The sequence below is a fragment of the Besnoitia besnoiti genome, chromosome X, assembly GCF_002563875.1.
Source record: "Besnoitia besnoiti strain Bb-Ger1 chromosome X, whole genome shotgun sequence".
Classification (NCBI taxonomy): Eukaryota; Apicomplexa; class Conoidasida; order Eucoccidiorida; family Sarcocystidae; genus Besnoitia; species Besnoitia besnoiti.
Genome location: NC_042365.1, coordinates 746,099 through 762,841, shown reverse-complemented (window position 1 = coordinate 762,841; position 16,743 = coordinate 746,099). Strand labels below are relative to the sequence as shown.

At 58.6% G+C, this 16,743-nt stretch overlaps 3 protein-coding genes across 3 annotated transcripts; 2 read left to right on the top strand and 1 right to left on the bottom strand.

The window, feature by feature from the left end:
• Nucleotides 1–1,096: 1,096 nt before the first annotated feature.
• Nucleotides 1,097–2,425, top strand: BESB_016620 (Fcf2 pre-rRNA processing protein; the record flags this gene model as incomplete). Its single annotated transcript, XM_029360377.1, has 1 exon — nucleotides 1,097–2,425. One exon carries the CDS (start codon nucleotides 1,097–1,099, stop codon nucleotides 2,423–2,425), a length of 1,329 nt encoding a protein of 442 aa, XP_029216353.1.
• A 3,457-nt stretch (nucleotides 2,426–5,882) lies between these two features.
• Nucleotides 5,883–8,093, top strand: BESB_016610 (uncharacterized protein; the record flags this gene model as incomplete). The annotated part of the gene is made up of 1 exon (XM_029360376.1): nucleotides 5,883–8,093. The coding sequence occupies one exon, from the start codon at nucleotides 5,883–5,885 to the stop codon at nucleotides 8,091–8,093; it is 2,211 nt and encodes a 736-aa protein (XP_029216352.1).
• A 1,641-nt stretch (nucleotides 8,094–9,734) lies between these two features.
• Nucleotides 9,735–16,533, bottom strand: BESB_016600 (uncharacterized protein; the record flags this gene model as incomplete). The annotated part of the gene is made up of 6 exons (XM_029360375.1): nucleotides 9,735–10,142; nucleotides 10,794–10,908; nucleotides 11,298–11,866; nucleotides 12,585–13,457; nucleotides 13,868–15,500; nucleotides 16,523–16,533. The coding sequence occupies 6 exons, from the start codon at nucleotides 16,531–16,533 to the stop codon at nucleotides 9,735–9,737; spliced, it is 3,609 nt and encodes a 1,202-aa protein (XP_029216351.1).
• Between the last annotated feature and the right edge of the window lie 210 nt (nucleotides 16,534–16,743).

Sequence of the window (16,743 nt, the reverse complement as noted above, 5' to 3'; positions counted from 1 at the left end):
CCTGCAGGTAGGGTGGCGGCACAGATCTTCTGTGGATCCTCGGAAAGAGTTAGCTCATCCAACGCCTCATTTGATGACATGGAGGCCACAAACCCTAGTAGAGCGAAGAAATTCAGTTGTTGTATCTCGACCTCAGAGCCAGGCTTTCTCGGGCTAACCCAGCCTGTCTCTGTGTTGGGGCTGCATGCGAAGAAATTGACAGGAGGGAAAAATGCTCGCTCGACAAGTTAGCCAGCCCAAGCAGAACGCGTTATCTTACCCAAGCTGAGAAAGCGCTCGCTAAGAGTTCCGCATGCTGGCGAAAGGTCGAAGAAACTGTTTTGCACAGGGGCAGTCGTCCACGAAGACCGGCGACCAACCGCCGCCTTGTCTTGAGAACCGTGTGTCTCGTTAACCTTGTGACTCCAGAGCTACAGATATTCTGCAGTCAATACGGAGGCATAGATGAACGGAGGACTGCTTTTGCGTGATTCCTTTGAACGTCGAAGAGAAGAGGGTACGGCAACGCCGCCAAAGTGTGTTCACTTATTAGAGTGCACGTGAGATGGCCGTGCATCGACATCAAGGCTCGAGTCGAATGCCTCTGCGCCGGTATGCAAAGGGAGACTGCATGCAGAAATGACAGACGCGAGGTTTTGTGGGGCGCGGAGAACCAAAGGGCTCCTACTCTTTCAAGGAGACGGATAGAGCGTTTCCGGTCTTTTCCTGTCTGCCATTCACTTCTTTTGAGCCTATTTTTTTCGCCGCCGAGACGCGCACGAGGGCCGTTTCTCGCTGCCGCGTGCTGCGATCCGATTCGTGGCCTCGCCTCGCACCACGCGCAGTTGTTCTTTTGGTGCGAAGCCCGAAGTTGACTTTTCCAGCCTCCAAGCCAGTTTCGCCCACTTCCTAGCGCTGTTTTTACTTTTTTTCCCTCTAAACTCGAGAGACGCACTAGCCAAGCCTGTTCGGCTGCCGCCGTCGCATGCGCGTTCTCTGCTGCGTGCCGATTTACGCTGGCAGAAATCGGGGCTCCGCGGGCGTCCACGACTGCCGTTGCCGCTGCTTCAACTCCAACTGCAATCCAGTCGCGCATGCCCTACGTGCGACGCCAGTCATGAGAACTGCAGGGCGGGGGCCGCGCCTTCCGCGGCCGGGGGCGAAGAAGGGCGGAGAAGAGCGAAGAAACAAGATCGGCATGAAGCCGCCACCTCATGGCGACCGTCGCAGCCGCGTTGAAGCTGCCTCGCGTCTTCTTCCGCCGCCGCCGGATGCGGGCTACGACTCGATGAGCTCTGACGCGGCGCCGTCGTCTTCTCTCTCTTCAACTTCACTCGCTGATAGCGTGTCTGCCTCTTCTCGCCCCTCAGTTCGTGCTTTGACATCCCTTACGCTTCTTGCATGCGAGTCCATGCAGGGCCGCGTGCCCTCCGCGGCGTCTTCCCGCGCACGCGCGACAGGCGCGGACGCCAGCCTTGAGCATCTAGACCCCGATATCGACAGACGTTTGCTCTGTTTCTCGTCTCAGCGCCTGAAGACGGGGCGACGCGCGCCTGCTTCGGCGTCGCAGCAGGAAGGTGTCGACGCTGAAGCAACGGCGTCAGGCGACGACGCGGGGCAGGACGGAAGTCAAGAGGAAAGCAGAATGTGCGACTTGCCTCGCCTCGACCTCACTTCGGCTCCTGGCCATTTTGCGTTCCACCGCTTGAATGTTGACTACAACGCAGCTGCTTCTGTAACGCAAAGCGCGAAGGCGATGAGGGAAAAGCGGAGCCAACCGGCAGTCGCGATGGGTGTGTATACCCCTCAGGTGACGGCAAGCACCTCAGCCGCCCGCGGGACCGGCGCGAAGGGGAAGGGCGTGGCGCACGCCGCTGCGGACGGCGTGACTTTCGGGTCAGCGTCTTCGCGTCTTCTCCCTCCGACAGTGACGCAAAACTCAGAGTTCTCGACTCTGGTGGACGCGGGGCAGCTCCAACATCAGGAGCGGATGGCGAAGCGCGCGGCGTCTAAGGCGCATTTGGCCTCCTGGTATGAGATTCCCGCCCAGGAGCTGTCGCCCACTCTTCGCCGCGAACTGAAAGTGCTCGAGTTGCGCGGCCATATGGACCCGAAGAAATTCCACAAGGAAGGTCTGAAAATCAAATCTGAGAGGACGGAGCGCCGCGTCGGCTCCGGGGTGTACGTACAGCATACTGCGCACCTGCATGTGTGCAATGTCAAGGATGGATTCGGCAGTGGTGGAGGCGTGGGAGCGGGGAGAGAGAGCGAGGCGGTCGGATGCACGAAGCGACGGAAAGGCAAAGGCGGATCACTCCTCTCCTCTCTTCTCAAAGACGCCAGTGTCGAGACCTGGACTCGGAAGAAGGTGCGCGATCTCGGCATTGCCAAATTTCAGTCGAAAGGACGGAAGAATTCTTGGAAGACCCTCAAAAAGAAGAGGTGACAGATATTGTCGAAGAGCAGAGAGCTCCGCGGCAGGGAGTGGCTCAACGCGGTACGCCGAGAAGCGCGACGCGCCGACTACTCCGCTGTTGTCTTCCATGAGGGCGGTGGCCCGGATGCTTGCGAGCCGCTTCGCATTTTCTGTTCGTGTTCATCAGCGTACTCTTTCGTTTCGCCATTGCTGTCCGTCAAGACGGCCTCAGCAGAAGGAGGTGCCGATACGAACTCGCACGGATTCCTTGTCTTGTAGCAAGAAACTAGAGTGTACCTTCTAACTACAATGGACGTATGGATGCGTTACGCTGCACTGCCGCGGCTAATGTTTTGCCTTGCATCTCTCCAAATAAAGGTACAAAGCAGTAACACGCTCTGCCGTGACTAGAGTTTCTCGTTAGTTAAATATAGGCCATCCCTCTGTCACCGCTGGCCGCTGGAACTTTGGTCTGTAGAGGACGAACGGAATGAACGACCAGGTTCCGCTAGGATAAACCTCAGTTGTCTGTTTGTACCTGAACGTAGAGTGACAATCCAGAAGATGAAAGCGATGCTGATGTGTCAACCTGGATATAGCCATGCTGGACAGCATCGCTACGGACCTGCCCCGACCTTACTCTGGGTTCTGAACTACATCGCGATCGAGCGTTGCAATAGCAAGTCAGCAGCGCATTAGCCTAGCAGGTTTGACAGTAAAGCAGCCTCTGTGAGAGGCAGGCACAGCACAGGCCAGAACTGGGGCACGCTGGCACGATGCGAGCTATGTGACCGTGCAGCGCCGGCCGAGCTCTGTCAGATTGCAGTGGAAGCATTCTACTCACGCACTGTATAGCGCCGCCGTCGGAGACGGGGCATGATGCTGGCACCCCCTAGCTCAAGAGATGGGATCCAAGGGTAGGGCACGGTGGCATGCGAGGTAAAGCATCCGGTCAGAAGACAGCCTGCGTTCGCTAGAGGCACTGGCCACTGCCGGCTAACACTGTCGTCTCTCATCTTCGCCACGTAGGGAGTGTGCCCGTCCCGGTCAATCTCTGGAAAGGCTAACGAGGTCGTGAGTCAGGCAGCTGTCTTGTGCGCACGCATTCCGTTGTTCGTTTCTCACCAGTTGTGAGGGGTGCGTACCCATGGCCCTTCTGCTTCACATCGTAGCAGGATATGAATCTCACTCGCCAGATGGGTTAGCCTCCTGTTTATCGGCAGCAGCCAGCATAGCCACGCCCTGTTAGATAGAGGATTAGCCGCGATGCGTGACGCTGAGCTGGAAGACGGAAGACGAGTTTTGACGCTTTAGTCGATGTAGTTCCACCCCGACACGCAAGCATTCGTTTACCGTTTGACCACTGGTCAACTACATCGCCGTTACGAATTCACGGACTATGCCGTCGTCCGGTCGCGCCAGAGCGGTGCCAGCACTCATTTCCACATTAGCGCTCGACAGTTTCGTCAAAGCCAAGTTTCCAGGAGCTCCGTCAGAGTGTATTGACGTGAACGAGTGGGCTATGATAGATAGGTTCAACACTTTCAGGCGGACTGCTGACGGCGGAGTTCCCTGTTCTCGATGGCCACGAGAGCCTCTCGTGATGCCTGCTACAGACGCAGGTGAAAGTCCGGTATCTGGCCCGCCAAGCATAGGCCATCCGCGTTTGTTAACGAGACGCGTTCACAGTAGACATACTTCCTCAGCTCTGCCCGCCGACATGGCCAGCGCCACTGTGGCTATGTTAGCAATTTCGTTCTCGCTGAACGGCCAGGCGTTTTAAAGGACTCCTACCGGCGCTTGGACCGACACTTTTTCTGCTTCATCGGCGCCCGTGGCTGGCTCTGGCTGTCTCTAACTCGAGATTTAACGCGTCTCATTTGCATGCGTACGCCGGATCTCGTGCAGGTCTGCTGTCTACGTACTCTCGAATTTGCAGTCGCGTTTTTCTAGTGGACCCACCGGGCAATACATACATGATCGGGGGCTAGTGCCATGAGGTTGTGACTTTTACTCGGAGCAGCCGGCCTCCTCGCGCGAGGTGCTCGGAGTGTCGTCGGGGCGTTTGTTCATCAGCGAGCTCTCAAATTGTGTTCGGCTGCTATGTTCAGCCTTTCCAGTTGACGGCTGAGCCTTCTGCTGCGGCGAATGGTCATGCATTCGTGACAGTCGGGGAAGCCTTTCGCGTGGCAGTGCCGAACTCCGAGCCTGTATTTAGGCCCTGCGCAGCACCAAGCTTCTGTTTCTGGTTCCTATGGAATGTCTCTTCTGTAGTATTTTCCTTAGGTTACCGAACGTCTCACGAAAACTGGCAGAGAACCCTGAAAGGTGCTTGTAGTGTGTTTTGATTTTTGAAGACTTCTCTGCGGCATGTGACGCAACGGCATTTTCTTTTTGCGCTTAGCCAACATACAAAGGAAGCCTGTCGTTCATGTGGTTTGTGCGCATCTTAGCAACGAGCTGTATGGTAAGTCCGAATGTCTAAATGCCCTCGGGCTTTCGTTTGCGAAGTTGTGATCCGGTGCCGATGTCGGAGGCATTCGTGACCTGAGCATGCGCCAGCGCTATGGTCTGCTATCCTTGTCTCGTGTGCATCTTTCGTTTTCTGGCTATCGCGCCATTATTGGAGACACGGGAAGTTTTACGTGCGTCTACCTGCCCTGTCGCAGAATGGGAGTTTCGCCGCAGCGGACTTCTGGAAGTTGCAGAGACGAGCGGGGCGTACAGTTCGGCCACTCTCCGGTTCGGGTCACAGCGACATGCTGATACGAAGAGGAACCTGATATCTCACTGAAACACTCTGTCCCTGCTGCGGATCACAATGACCGTGCGTGATTACGTGCCGCTGGCCAGGTCCTCTGGAGACAGGAAGCCATGTACTCTCAGCTCTTCGATAACCTTGCGTGCCTGGCGGAGTTTGGATACGGTTGGGGTTTGCCGCAGAAGTCCACGCGTTGCAGTTGCACTGTGCCTCTTTGCCAGCGGCTTTTTATGGAATGCACAAGGAGGCGAGTCAAGTGGGAAGGAGCTACGCACTGCCCAGTTTGAGAAGGCACAGCCTGCAGTGATGGCGAGTGATGACGGCGACGTGATCTATACCTCTTCTACATCTGGCGATCTGGTTTCGCAAAGCGCGAGAGCTCTGACAGAAAATAGTGGCTCTCTGTCCAAAATCAACGCTTCGAGATGGTACAGGGAAATGCGTAAGAGAGGCACAGAAGCTGAGCGGGCTAGTACTCGACTACGCTTCTCTAAGCCCGTGGGAGTCTCTCGCAGCGCACGTGCAGATGACGCACCATTGAACGTTGCGACGGCGGAACATAAGGGGCACGTGTCTCAATCCACTTCGCCGCTGTCGTTTGACCAAGCACCGTCTGAGACAGCAGTAACTCAGTTCCTACCAACAAGGGGTGCGGCCTTGCTTGAGCGTTTGACGCGCCGTAAGCGCGGTGCCAGACTGAGGGAGACATCATTCGACAAAACACAAATGGGAGCAGGAGCAGCCTTCGCTAGACGACTGTCCTCAGTTTCTGGTTCCCCTACGGGGATTGTGCCTTTTGCTCCCCTTCCGCCGGCGGACAGTCCCGAACTGGAGACTTTTGAGAACGCGGAAAACTCTTTCCCTCAACAGGAGGCGCCAGCGGGTACATCGTCGAGAGCTGCGGAACAGCCGGAACCCCGGCAGGGTGTCTCGGCAACGACACTGTTGGCAAGGCGGACCCTAGAGGAGATGAGCAGCGTGGGAAAAGGCATTGGTTTATATCTTCATGGGATCATATTCAGGGGGCAAATCATTTGGCAGAAGAGCGTGCTTGACAAAATTAAAGCCAATCTAGACGTTTTGAACTTCGTCGAGAGGTTCCAGCCGCAGTTCGCACCGAGTCGTCGGGAGCTGCTGGAGGAACTAGACATGTGGCAGGATACAATGCAGAGGGTTACCCAGGAACAACAAGCATTGTTACTGTCCCGGCAACAACCGCCAGATTTACTCTCCAGTCCGTCGCAAACTGCGGATGCGTCTGGCAGTGCCGTCCCCCAGTCCCCCGGCTCCCAGCAAATACAGCCGGAAACTATGCGTGGTGAATCCCCCTCATATCAGCAGCTTCCTCAGGATATGCCATTCCGTTTTGGCGAGCCTGGCGGTTTCGTCGCATTAAGCGATGAGGAGAAACCTGGGCAACCAACAGCCGCGGCGCCCCACCAAGACCCGGCTGCGCTAGTGGAACGGGAGGAGCACAGCATGATGACCACTGGCGGCTTGCGGCCGGCGTCGGCTCCTGCAGTTGCGCAGTCAAATACTGCAGAAGTCGGGCAGAACGGACTAACAGCTACACAGGAGATCGATTTGCCATTGCTCCATCGAGCGCAGTCCCTACCTTTTCCTGAAGTGGCGCATCATGATGGTGGGGTTCCAGCAGCGCTGACAATTAGCGAAGAGGGACTTAAGGACGCCTCTCGCTGCTACAGTTTTATTCCCGATATGGAGGCCCACCCACAGGAATTGGAGGTATCTCCTGAATCTATCGCAGATGCGCCCGGCGACGCACATGGTAAAAAGATTGTAGCAAGTTTCAGCGAAAGACACAATGAGAATAACGTCGTGGGGTCTGAAGGAAGTACAACGCTTCTGCGTGGTCACAGCCTTGATGAGGCCACGCCCAGGCGCGCAATAGAGGAGCCGGAAGTTATACATGCACGTAGGTGGGATTCTCCAGAGAAGCGTATTTTCTTGTCGTGTGTTGAGACTCACACAGACGCGCGCGCCCCCTCTTTTCACGACGGAGCGCCCGCAGCACCTGTGGCGGGTGTGACTCTGGGTAAACAGCAGACACAGGCTGGGGGCGGAAACGAGCCGCACTTGGCGCAAGACGTAGATGGTACGAGAGTCCCACTGGGGCAGGACGATGGTTCAAGGGTGGTTCCGTCGCCTCTCGGGCGGGCAGCATCTGGTGGAACTCCAGACGGGTTGGCGGACACGCCCCGTGGCCATGAGACAGCCTCCATGCATGCGACCGCCCCCCATGATTTGGCGCCTCGTTTTTACGGAGCGCCCGACACCGGATATGCTTCTTCTGTCGCAGCTGCAAAGACCTACCCTGACGGAGGACCGAGCTTCTACGGGCAGCGAATACTAATGCCTACTAGGGTTGCCGCTGAAGTGAGGTCGCTGGATCTGTATCTATCCATGTTCCAAGGCACGTTTCAAAAGTGCGGATCACTATTGTCGCGAGCACTTCTGGAAGATGACAGCCGAGAACTCACCTGGTTCTTCCATCATGTACTTCCCGTCCTAATCTTCATTAACCGCATCTGGGTCCTCGTATTGACTAGTCAGCATCGCCGCGGCGTACGGACACCTGCGTCAACCGAGCGGCAGCTGCAAAAGGTTCGATCAATTGTTTTCGATATACGTATCGTTGACGAAGCGTTTTTGCACGCAATTCAGTCGAAGGACGACGGCGCCGTTGCCGAGAATCGTGGTTTCGAACCACTCGTTTCCCAAGAGTATAGAAAGCCGAAAGTACGTGGCAGATCTCAGAAATCAAAGAAGGACAAGGCTCGGGTTGAGGGCACGCGTGTGGGTGCTGCGATTGAGTTTGCGAAAACGCAGCTTTCCACACCGTGGGTTGTCGGTCTTCTCACGTTCGCCTCCCTGGTTGGACTCGATCACTACGGCTGGAACTGGTACTATTACTAATTCTCTTTCTGCTACGGCTTACAACCCAGTAGTTTATTGTATTGAAGCCATGGTGATGCCAGTGCGGCACGGCGCCCGTCTGTGCTATTCGTCAGCATACCCAAGGGGGCCCGTGCTAGCTTGTTGCGGATGGGGAGGACAAAAGTGATAAGGCGCTCTGTGCGCGCCTGTTCCAGGAAGCAGCGTGTGCAATGGCTTTCGGGCAAGCAGCTCTTCTGTATGTGGCCAGCCGTACTGCATTTGCGTTCCGCCCAGAGACGTCAGTCTTTGAGGTCTGCATGGGTCATCGTGCTGAAGTGTTGTTCAGTCAGCGGCAGTGCCTCAGCTATGTCGTAAGCCGCCCCCGGATTCCTCTGCCATCTGCTCATGTATCACGCGCTGCATGGCGAACCGGTGTTATACACATTTGTGTTGACCTAGGAACAGATTCAGAGGGAACAGTAAGTGACTGAACAACACTGGCGTGTCGGGTGCCGCGCATTATCTGTCCCCATCATGCTTCTGCGACGGCTCCTTGGAGGAGCGCCGCTGGCATTCGAGCCCGACATGGACGGACTGCAACAGACCGCCACGCCATTCCTTCAGACTGTTCCGTGACTGCTGAAGTCCCGTCCCATTCGTGATACTTGTCCTCGTGTCGACCCTTCGTACGCTTTTCACTCGGCTTTTATGCGATTCGTGGTTCACTCGGGGTTTTGCTCGGCCTGACGGGCAGACGGATTAGGGAGCATGCACGAACTGGCGTCACACGTTACTGCGAGCTGAGGCATATTTGTATCTGTGGTCTGTGGTTGTATTGAGGAATCATTGGCACCCCCTCGCTGCGGAAATGCAGGTGTTTCTGACGTGCTGTCTTCTGTTCCCCTTCAACTCGAGGTATGCCTCATGATTTGTAATTCGTGAGCCACATGACACGCTCTACATGGCTGCCGCAGCCGGTTCCGCTGGACATCGGGTCGACAAAAAGTGAGAATCTAGATTTGAAGCGACCGGCTTGCCGGCGGTGCCGCCAGCGTATCACTGCTGCCCTACATATGTGCAGTCGCGAAAGCATGACACCCGTGGTCAGAAACGTGCATCCCCAACATGTATGATATATACACTAGCACCGGGCAGGTTGTGCGCGACACGCGTAACTCATGCCTCAGAACACGGACTGCCAAACATTTCCGAGGATTGTCGCCACAGCATCTACAAGGAAACCGGGGGCGCCAACACGGATCGCGAGCCCTTCGGACAGTGTGGGTGCGACGGGACAGTTAAGGGCTATGCAACGATACTCACAGCATGAAGCGGACGCTGGGATAGGCCACACAACATTCTTGACACAGGCGAGTACTTACAAACGAAAACAGGACATCCCTCCCACACGCTGGCAGCCTCATACCCTTGCACGATCCCAGTCTGCCGCGCATCCCACCCGCTGGTATACGACTTCGTCTGTGTTGATCGTGCCCGCCCTTCTGACCATGCAGCCAGCGACCCGCTGCTGCACCACGAAAAGCAGCGACGGCAGCTCCACGCGGATTTGTGCTGCATTCGCTGCGGCCTGGGATAGGAGACGCGCCCCTGCGGAAAGCACGCTCACTCTCCCTGCGTATGCTGCAGCTCCGGTTCACAAAACAAGAACAAAGGCCGCCCTCAGGAGCGCTCTGAGACGGTGTCTGGTTCATCCGGATCGTCGCGCTTTGACACGCTGTACAAACGGCGAGCGAGAAACTGAGGAAGGAAGACTTTCTGAAGCGTGAGCCCCTGAGCTGGGGCGCACAGAATTCCAGAGTCGCGAAACGAGGTGGGGTCAGTCCTCAGTCCCCCCGAGGCGAGAAGCGGCTCTCGGTCTTCGCCGCGCCTGGCGTCCCTGACCCCCTCTGAGGCAGCCGCATCGCGTTCTTTCACACCTCGAACCCGCGCGGCGGGCGGCTTCCCGCTGTCCGCTGATGAGCTAGGCAAGTCGTTCTCGCCTCCATTCTTCTGTCGGTCCAGAGGCTGCAGGCGCCCGTGCACCAGGGCGTGGCGAATGTCTGCGACAGAGAGGCGCCCCAAGGCCACCTACAGGACAAAGAGGCAGACAAGGCGGCTGACGGCGACGAAGCCGGACGCTAGAGGCGGTGCAGAAGGACGTAAGGAAGGTGCAGGCAGAAGCCACACACGCAAACGTACACTCATACACCGACGCAGCTCGCCGAAAAAAGAACAGAAACCGAGTCCAAGTATCCCACGCCGTGAAACAGTGACGCAAAAAACAGAAAGTCCAAGTATCCCACGCCGTGAAACAGTGACGCAAAAAACAGAAAGTCCAAGTATCCCACGCCGTGAAACAGTGACGGGGCGGACCAGCCGATCCGCCCTCGCGTCAACTATGCTGCGGTCGGCTCGCACTCGAGGATCCTGAAGCCCGTTTCCGGTGCCATATGACAAAACCTGCAGACGCTGAGTACTTCCAATTCGCGTGATATCTTGCATGTTTAAGATGCGCCAGCGCGCGCCTCTGATACCTTGTGTGCATGCTTTGTGAAGGGGCAAGACGGAGGAGCCGTATCAGAGAGCCTCCCTGCAAAGAATCGTGGCAAATCCGGTGCCCTTTCCTCCCCCTCCTCCCTCCCCGCCCTTCGCGACCGTAGAGCCCTGTGGGGGACAACTCAACAGATTCCCCGTTTGCCAGCAAGCTTTGTGTATGCCTTTGAGCATGCCGAGACGCACCTGGACAAGTGCGCCAACCATCTTGCGAACCATTTTGTAGAGAAAACGGTTCCCGACGACGTCGATGCGGATTCTGAAAGGCGCACACGTAGACGCGCAACGAGACAGCGACACCCTAAACGAAGCACATCACTAAAGGACTTTTCTGCAGCATGGAAGCCGAGGATGCAGGCCCATATCGAGAGACACACGGAATCTGCACGCTCGGTGGTGAGCCTGAACGCTCTGCGCGCGGACAGGAAGGCACCGCCGTGCACGCCAATTGCCAGAAAGAGCTATTCGAGTGGTCAACGGGTAGATGCAGACAACCAACTTCTTGACGATTGCTAAGAACAGAATATCAAGGGCTTTGCCTGAAGGTTTGATGGCATGATCTGCTTGATTATTATTGGTAACACAAATCGAAGAAACAAACACATTCTAGTTCGTAGACTACTGAAGACGACTCCGGGTATGAGATACAGACAACCAAGGTCACAGGACGGGCGGCCGAGAAGAGCGCACCAACGCCGACGACCGGGAGGAGGATGCGACCCAGAAGTAAGCACGAAGGACCCTTGGGCGCGAGCCGACAAAACCTCCGAACCGAGGTGCACAGCCCCCCGCGCAGGGACACACCCTTGCGGCAAGTCGCTGCTGCGTAAGCGGCAAGGCGACGAAAAGACTGGAGGATCCCGGGAGAGGAACGATGCACGCGCGCAGCTCCGGGCCTCGGTCTCGCCTCGCATGTCGTCCCGCTCGTTCGCCTCCACCAACCCCATTCCGCCGTCGCCGCCGTCGCGCCGGTTGCCGGCTCCATCGAGCTCGCCTCCCCTTTGGCGGGCACGCGACAAGCAGCTCCCGGCCGAAGACGGAGAGCGCGGAGGAGCGAACACAGAAGCCTGCGACGAGCCTGGAGCCGCCGGAGAGGGCTGCCGCGACAGGGAAGACGAGCCAGGAGACGTCGATGATGCGTTTTGAGGCCAGGGGTCGAACTCAATCGGGGAGATGGTGACCGAGCGCATGCGGCAAACAGGGTTGTCACGCGTGAGCAACCGCGCCTTCTCCTTGCCGCTGTATTCGCATCGGAAGGCCTGCAGAGACCGGCAAGAAAAAACAGACAATCCACGATGCGGATGAAGACCCCAAAGGACGCGAGGCAGTGACAGAGACGGAATCTAGGATCAGAGAACTAAAACTATCCAGCCGCAAAGATGCAGGCCGCTGAGACCCCCGACCTTGCGGGAAAGACAGACACGCGAGCCAACAACAGACCGCTATATGGGTTTGCCAAGGTAGATAGCGTACCGAGGCTTGTGGGATCGGCAAACCCTGCAGCATACATAGACGTACACGTATATATAGATATATATACATACCTATATACAAACAAAGTCCTGCTTACATGTGTTCAAAAAGGTAACCTATAAATGAGAAGCTACACGTGAGTGCACATGGGATCATTTCAACTCTGCAGCCTCGCACGCTCCGCCCTTTTTCTAGAGCAGACTACGAAACTCGCGCACACAGATGCGCACGCCCCTCTGGACTTCCGAGCATCAAACAAGAAGCACACATCGCTCTGCAGGAGTCTGGCCGCGCGACTTCTAAAGGAAGACGCTCCCCAGCGCAGAGACCGATTGCGACAGGAGCTCAGGGCACCGAAACGAAGAGCAATTGCAGCCACAACCGCACGGAAGCGAGACGTCTCGGACCCAGGGGGAGTATGTGCGGGGACCCGCGCGACGGTTCGCTCGCTTAGAACCGACTCTCAGCTGCGTTCCGCTGTGCAGCCACAAGCCTGTCTCTCACCGCGAACGAGTGCTCGCCTTCCATGGCTTTCGCGGCCTCCCGCATTTTCTCCAGATCGAACGTGAGGGCCTTGAAGAGGCTTTCTCTCCGTTGCCTCACGGAGAAGAGATCCGCGTCGTCCGCGGGCTCGCAGTCGCCTCTGGGCGCCCCCGGGGCAGCAGGCGCCTCCGCAGAGACCCGCTCCGGGGCCTCACCTTCGGCCTCACCTCGGCGGACGCCCGCTTCGCCACGATCGCCTTCCCTTGGCGCCGGAGGGCTTGCACGAGCGCCGCAGGCTCGCGCGTCTGCTCGCTTTCGGCTCTTTCTCGACAGATTCTGCGCCTGCAGAGCCCAGTTACGGAGGCGCGGGTCCTCCGCGAGCGTCCAGCAGCCGTGCCGCAGCAGCGGAAACAGCGACGAGGAGAGCGAGAGGAAGTACGTGTAGTGCTTGCCCTGGGCGAGCTTGTAGATCGTCGGCACAGACGCGCACAGAGCGTCGTCCGCGGACGCCGGCGGAGACTGACGCGAAGAAGGAGACGATAAAGCCGAAGATGCAGAAAGAGAGACAGAGGGCGAGGCGCGGCTTTGCTCGTCGCCCTTCACACGCGGCGCCAACGCTCCGTCGCCCTCTCCTTCTGGGCGCTGACCATTTTGGTCCCTCGCCTCGCTTCGCTGGAGACTGTTCGCCTCCTGGGGAGGGAGGCCGAAGCCCGCAGGGAGTTCAGCCGCGTCTGCAACGCCTGCAGACTTTGCGAAGACGCCCTGGCGAGCGAGGACATTGAGATCAAGCGCCGCGAGGATCCGCACGTCTGCGGGCAGTCTGCGATTTGCCCCTGAGACGAAGCTCTCCAGCGGAAGGTGCAGCGGATGGTAGTAGGAGACGTACTGGCAAAGCTGAAGACCGCAGCAGACCACAGCCGGATGCGAAGACGAAAATAAATGGTGCCCTTGACGCAGATGGTGAAAAAGAAAGACGAGTGCTAACGTGCAGCTTTCTGAGCCAGACCCGCAATGCAGAGAATGGGAATGCGCCTTCGAAAAGAAAGAAAACACGGGTCGAAGATATTGCTAGGGCGGAGGCAAACCTGGGAACTCAAACACGCAGAAGGCGACACGAACGCAGTCCCAGACCTGCAGCGCGAGCTCGGCTAGAGGACCTGGAGCGCCAGACAGTAAAACGAGCGACGCGCATGACTTGCGAGGGTATCCAAGCGGCTCAGGGAAAGCCTCCACGCCGCGACTGAAACAACCGAAACAACTGCGCAAGCAGCACCTTAAGACGAAGAAACACAGCGCCCACGTACCGCGCCTGCAGCGTGGACGCCGCGGTCGGTTCGACTGGCGGGCCGTAGAATGATGGGCGGTGCGACCAAAGGCATCCTGCTCTCCACTTGCTTGTCATCTTCATCTCCCTCCTTGTCTCCGTTCTTGTCTCCAGCATCATCGCTTCTCCCTCCTCCCGCTCGCGCGTCGTCGTCGGTGTCGTCGATTTCGGGGACCTCGCCGCCGGTATCACCAGCCTCTGCGTGGTCCCCCGGCGGCGCAGTTGCTCGCGCCCCGAGGCGCTGCGCGCGTTGCGCTGTCTGCTCCCCGCAGCAGCCGGCGTCGGTGGCGACGTCGAGATCCTTCTTCTTCACGCGGATGTGTCTGTCGCTTCGGAGCGAGGTCCGCGCCTGGAGCTCTGCTTGCTCTATTTCGCTCAGCAAGACGCTCCACTCGCGCGTTCGCCGCTCGACAAACGCTTCGTAGTATGGATCCCCAACCTCGGGATTTTGCTGCGTCGCGTGCGCCGAAGCCCCTGACGAGGAACGCGAGCCTTCGGCCGCTGCGCCATCTGCCCCTGCGCCCTCTGGTGCGTCGCGCGCGCTCGCCGCGCTTCCGAGCTCTTCTTCTTCTTCTCCGTGCTCCGCCCCTCCGCCTCCGTGCGTCTCGTCTCGCGCGGCGGCTGCGGCACCAGGCTCCGCCGGTCGACTCCCGACCCCTCCCTCGCCGCGTCGCAGGCCTGCCAGCTCGGCGGCTTGCGCAGCTGCGCAGGACTCGCTGCTCGCGTCTCGCTCAGCGGCTGCGGAGTCGGCGCCGCTGCCCTGCGACCTCGCCCGCCCCGCCGGGACGGAGGGCGCGTCGCGGCGCGCAGAGAGGAGCGAAAGCAGCTCGCGCTGTCGGTCGCGGCTGAGCGGATGAACCGCCGCGAAGGCCTGCCGCAGGACCCCCTCGACCGTCCGCAGCTGCTGGCGGGGCTGCAGCGACGCGCCGGGCGCCTCCGCGGCGGGGTGCCAGCTCGCCGTGACGGGCGGAGGCGGCGCAGCGCCGAAGGCAGCGGAGAAGGCGGAGGAGGCAGAGGGGACCTCTGCGTCTGTTTGCGACGCAGGCGAGTTCGCCTCGGGGTGCGACGAGGCTGCAGAGGACTGGGGCGGCTTCTCGGCGGCAGAGAGAAGGAGCGTGCGCGCCGCCGGCGCGAGGTTCGCCGCCCACCCCGAGAATGCTGTGCCGTCGTAGGCCACCAGGAGCAGCAGATTCGTCTGGGGGACGAATGAGACGCCGGGAGGCAGCGCGGCCGCAGCCGAAGCGCCCGCGGAGTGCAAGTCGCACGAAGGCAACGCCGAGGGCGAGGTCCACAGCGCGGGCGACGATCGGCCTTTCCAGAGATAGCGCGGACGCGCTGGCGGCTGAAAAGGCAGATCCCGAGATTTCTCTCGCCAGAGCGAAGACGGCCGCCACCCGCGACACGCGGGCGAGGCAACCGAGAGAGAACAGGAACCCCCTGCACGCGGGATTCCATTGCAGGCTTCAGCGGAGCGACCAAGCACAGCAGAGCGACCTGGACACGTCTCGCCGACCTGAAGCGGAGACGTGAACGCAGAGAGCGAGGCGGTGAAGCGCGGGCTGCTTTGAAAGACCGCCGCGGAAGGCCGCGGACGGCTGAGCTTTGGCGGCTGCCTGCAGAGAAACGTTCGAGGCAGGAACGCCCTGCGGGAGTCGCGTCTTCGCCTCACACGCGGAAAGAAGGACCCGCGACACGCGGGCTGAGAGAGAAGAAGGCCTGGCGAGCGTTCCGAAGGACAGCCAAATCCAAGGGCGAAGCGCGGCCGCCCACCGTCTCGGCGTTCGGCGTGACGACCCAGGCGAAGACGCAGCAGCCCAGAAAAGAAAGACAGAGCGCCGGAAGCAGGAGGAAAGGAGGAAAGCGACGCGAGAAGGAGCGAAGACACCGACGGGAAAGCTGAAAGGTCACCTCGTCGACAAAACCGCGGGCGAGATCTGCTGTCTAGGCCGAAAACAGGCCGCGCAGAGTGCGACAGAGGCCGCCTATGGCAGCACTCAGGTACGAGGTGAAGCGCAGTCTCCTCAGCATTGAAGGCACGCAGAACGAAAGGCGGCCTGAGCGAGGAAAAGCCTTGAGGGCCTCTGGGCAGTTTACGGTTCCACGAAGTTTCCACCGACACCGCAGAGCAGGGGAGAGCAGAGGGCGCGGCACCAGAGGTGGTCAGCAGAAGAAACGAGTTAAAGATGAGAGATGAAAGCCAAAAGGATAGGGAAGGCCGTGACACACCGTTCGAATGTGCTTTCTGGCCGCCGGAGGGGAGGCCACAACGTCGCAGAAAGGGAAACAATCCAGAGCAGAGAAGAACGGCGGAAACCGCAGCACAGGAAATGCAGGCAGAGAGCCGACACGAAAGGATCTTGAACGCCGTCTCGCATGAGCTGTGGCTGAGGAGAAGAAGCGAAGAAACGAAGACAACTGCCAAGGCACAAGAGGAGACGATGCGCATGGAGGAGAAGTGGGGGGGAGAGTGAGAAGCGACGGGAAGAGATGGAGGCAGATACGGAAGCAAGGTGAAAGAAAAGAAGACTCCAGAACAAGAGAGGAGGACGAGAACCGACGAACGAAGCGTCATTGCCGTGTGCATACACCTCAGATGATTGAACGACCTGTCCACGCGATTTCGAAAACTCGATACCTTTCTGGCATTGTGGTACAAAGCCGAGAAAACGGAGAGAATAGAGAATGCACACGCCGCGAACACAAAAGGCCAAAAGCGACCAGACGACTATGCGAAAAAGAAGAGAAAGAAAGTGAGGAAAGCGTGACAACGAAGAGAACACAGCGAGGTAAACTGCACACCATCGCGCGAGCAACTAGAAGAAGGAACGAAGGAGAACCACGAAATCTTTAGTGGCG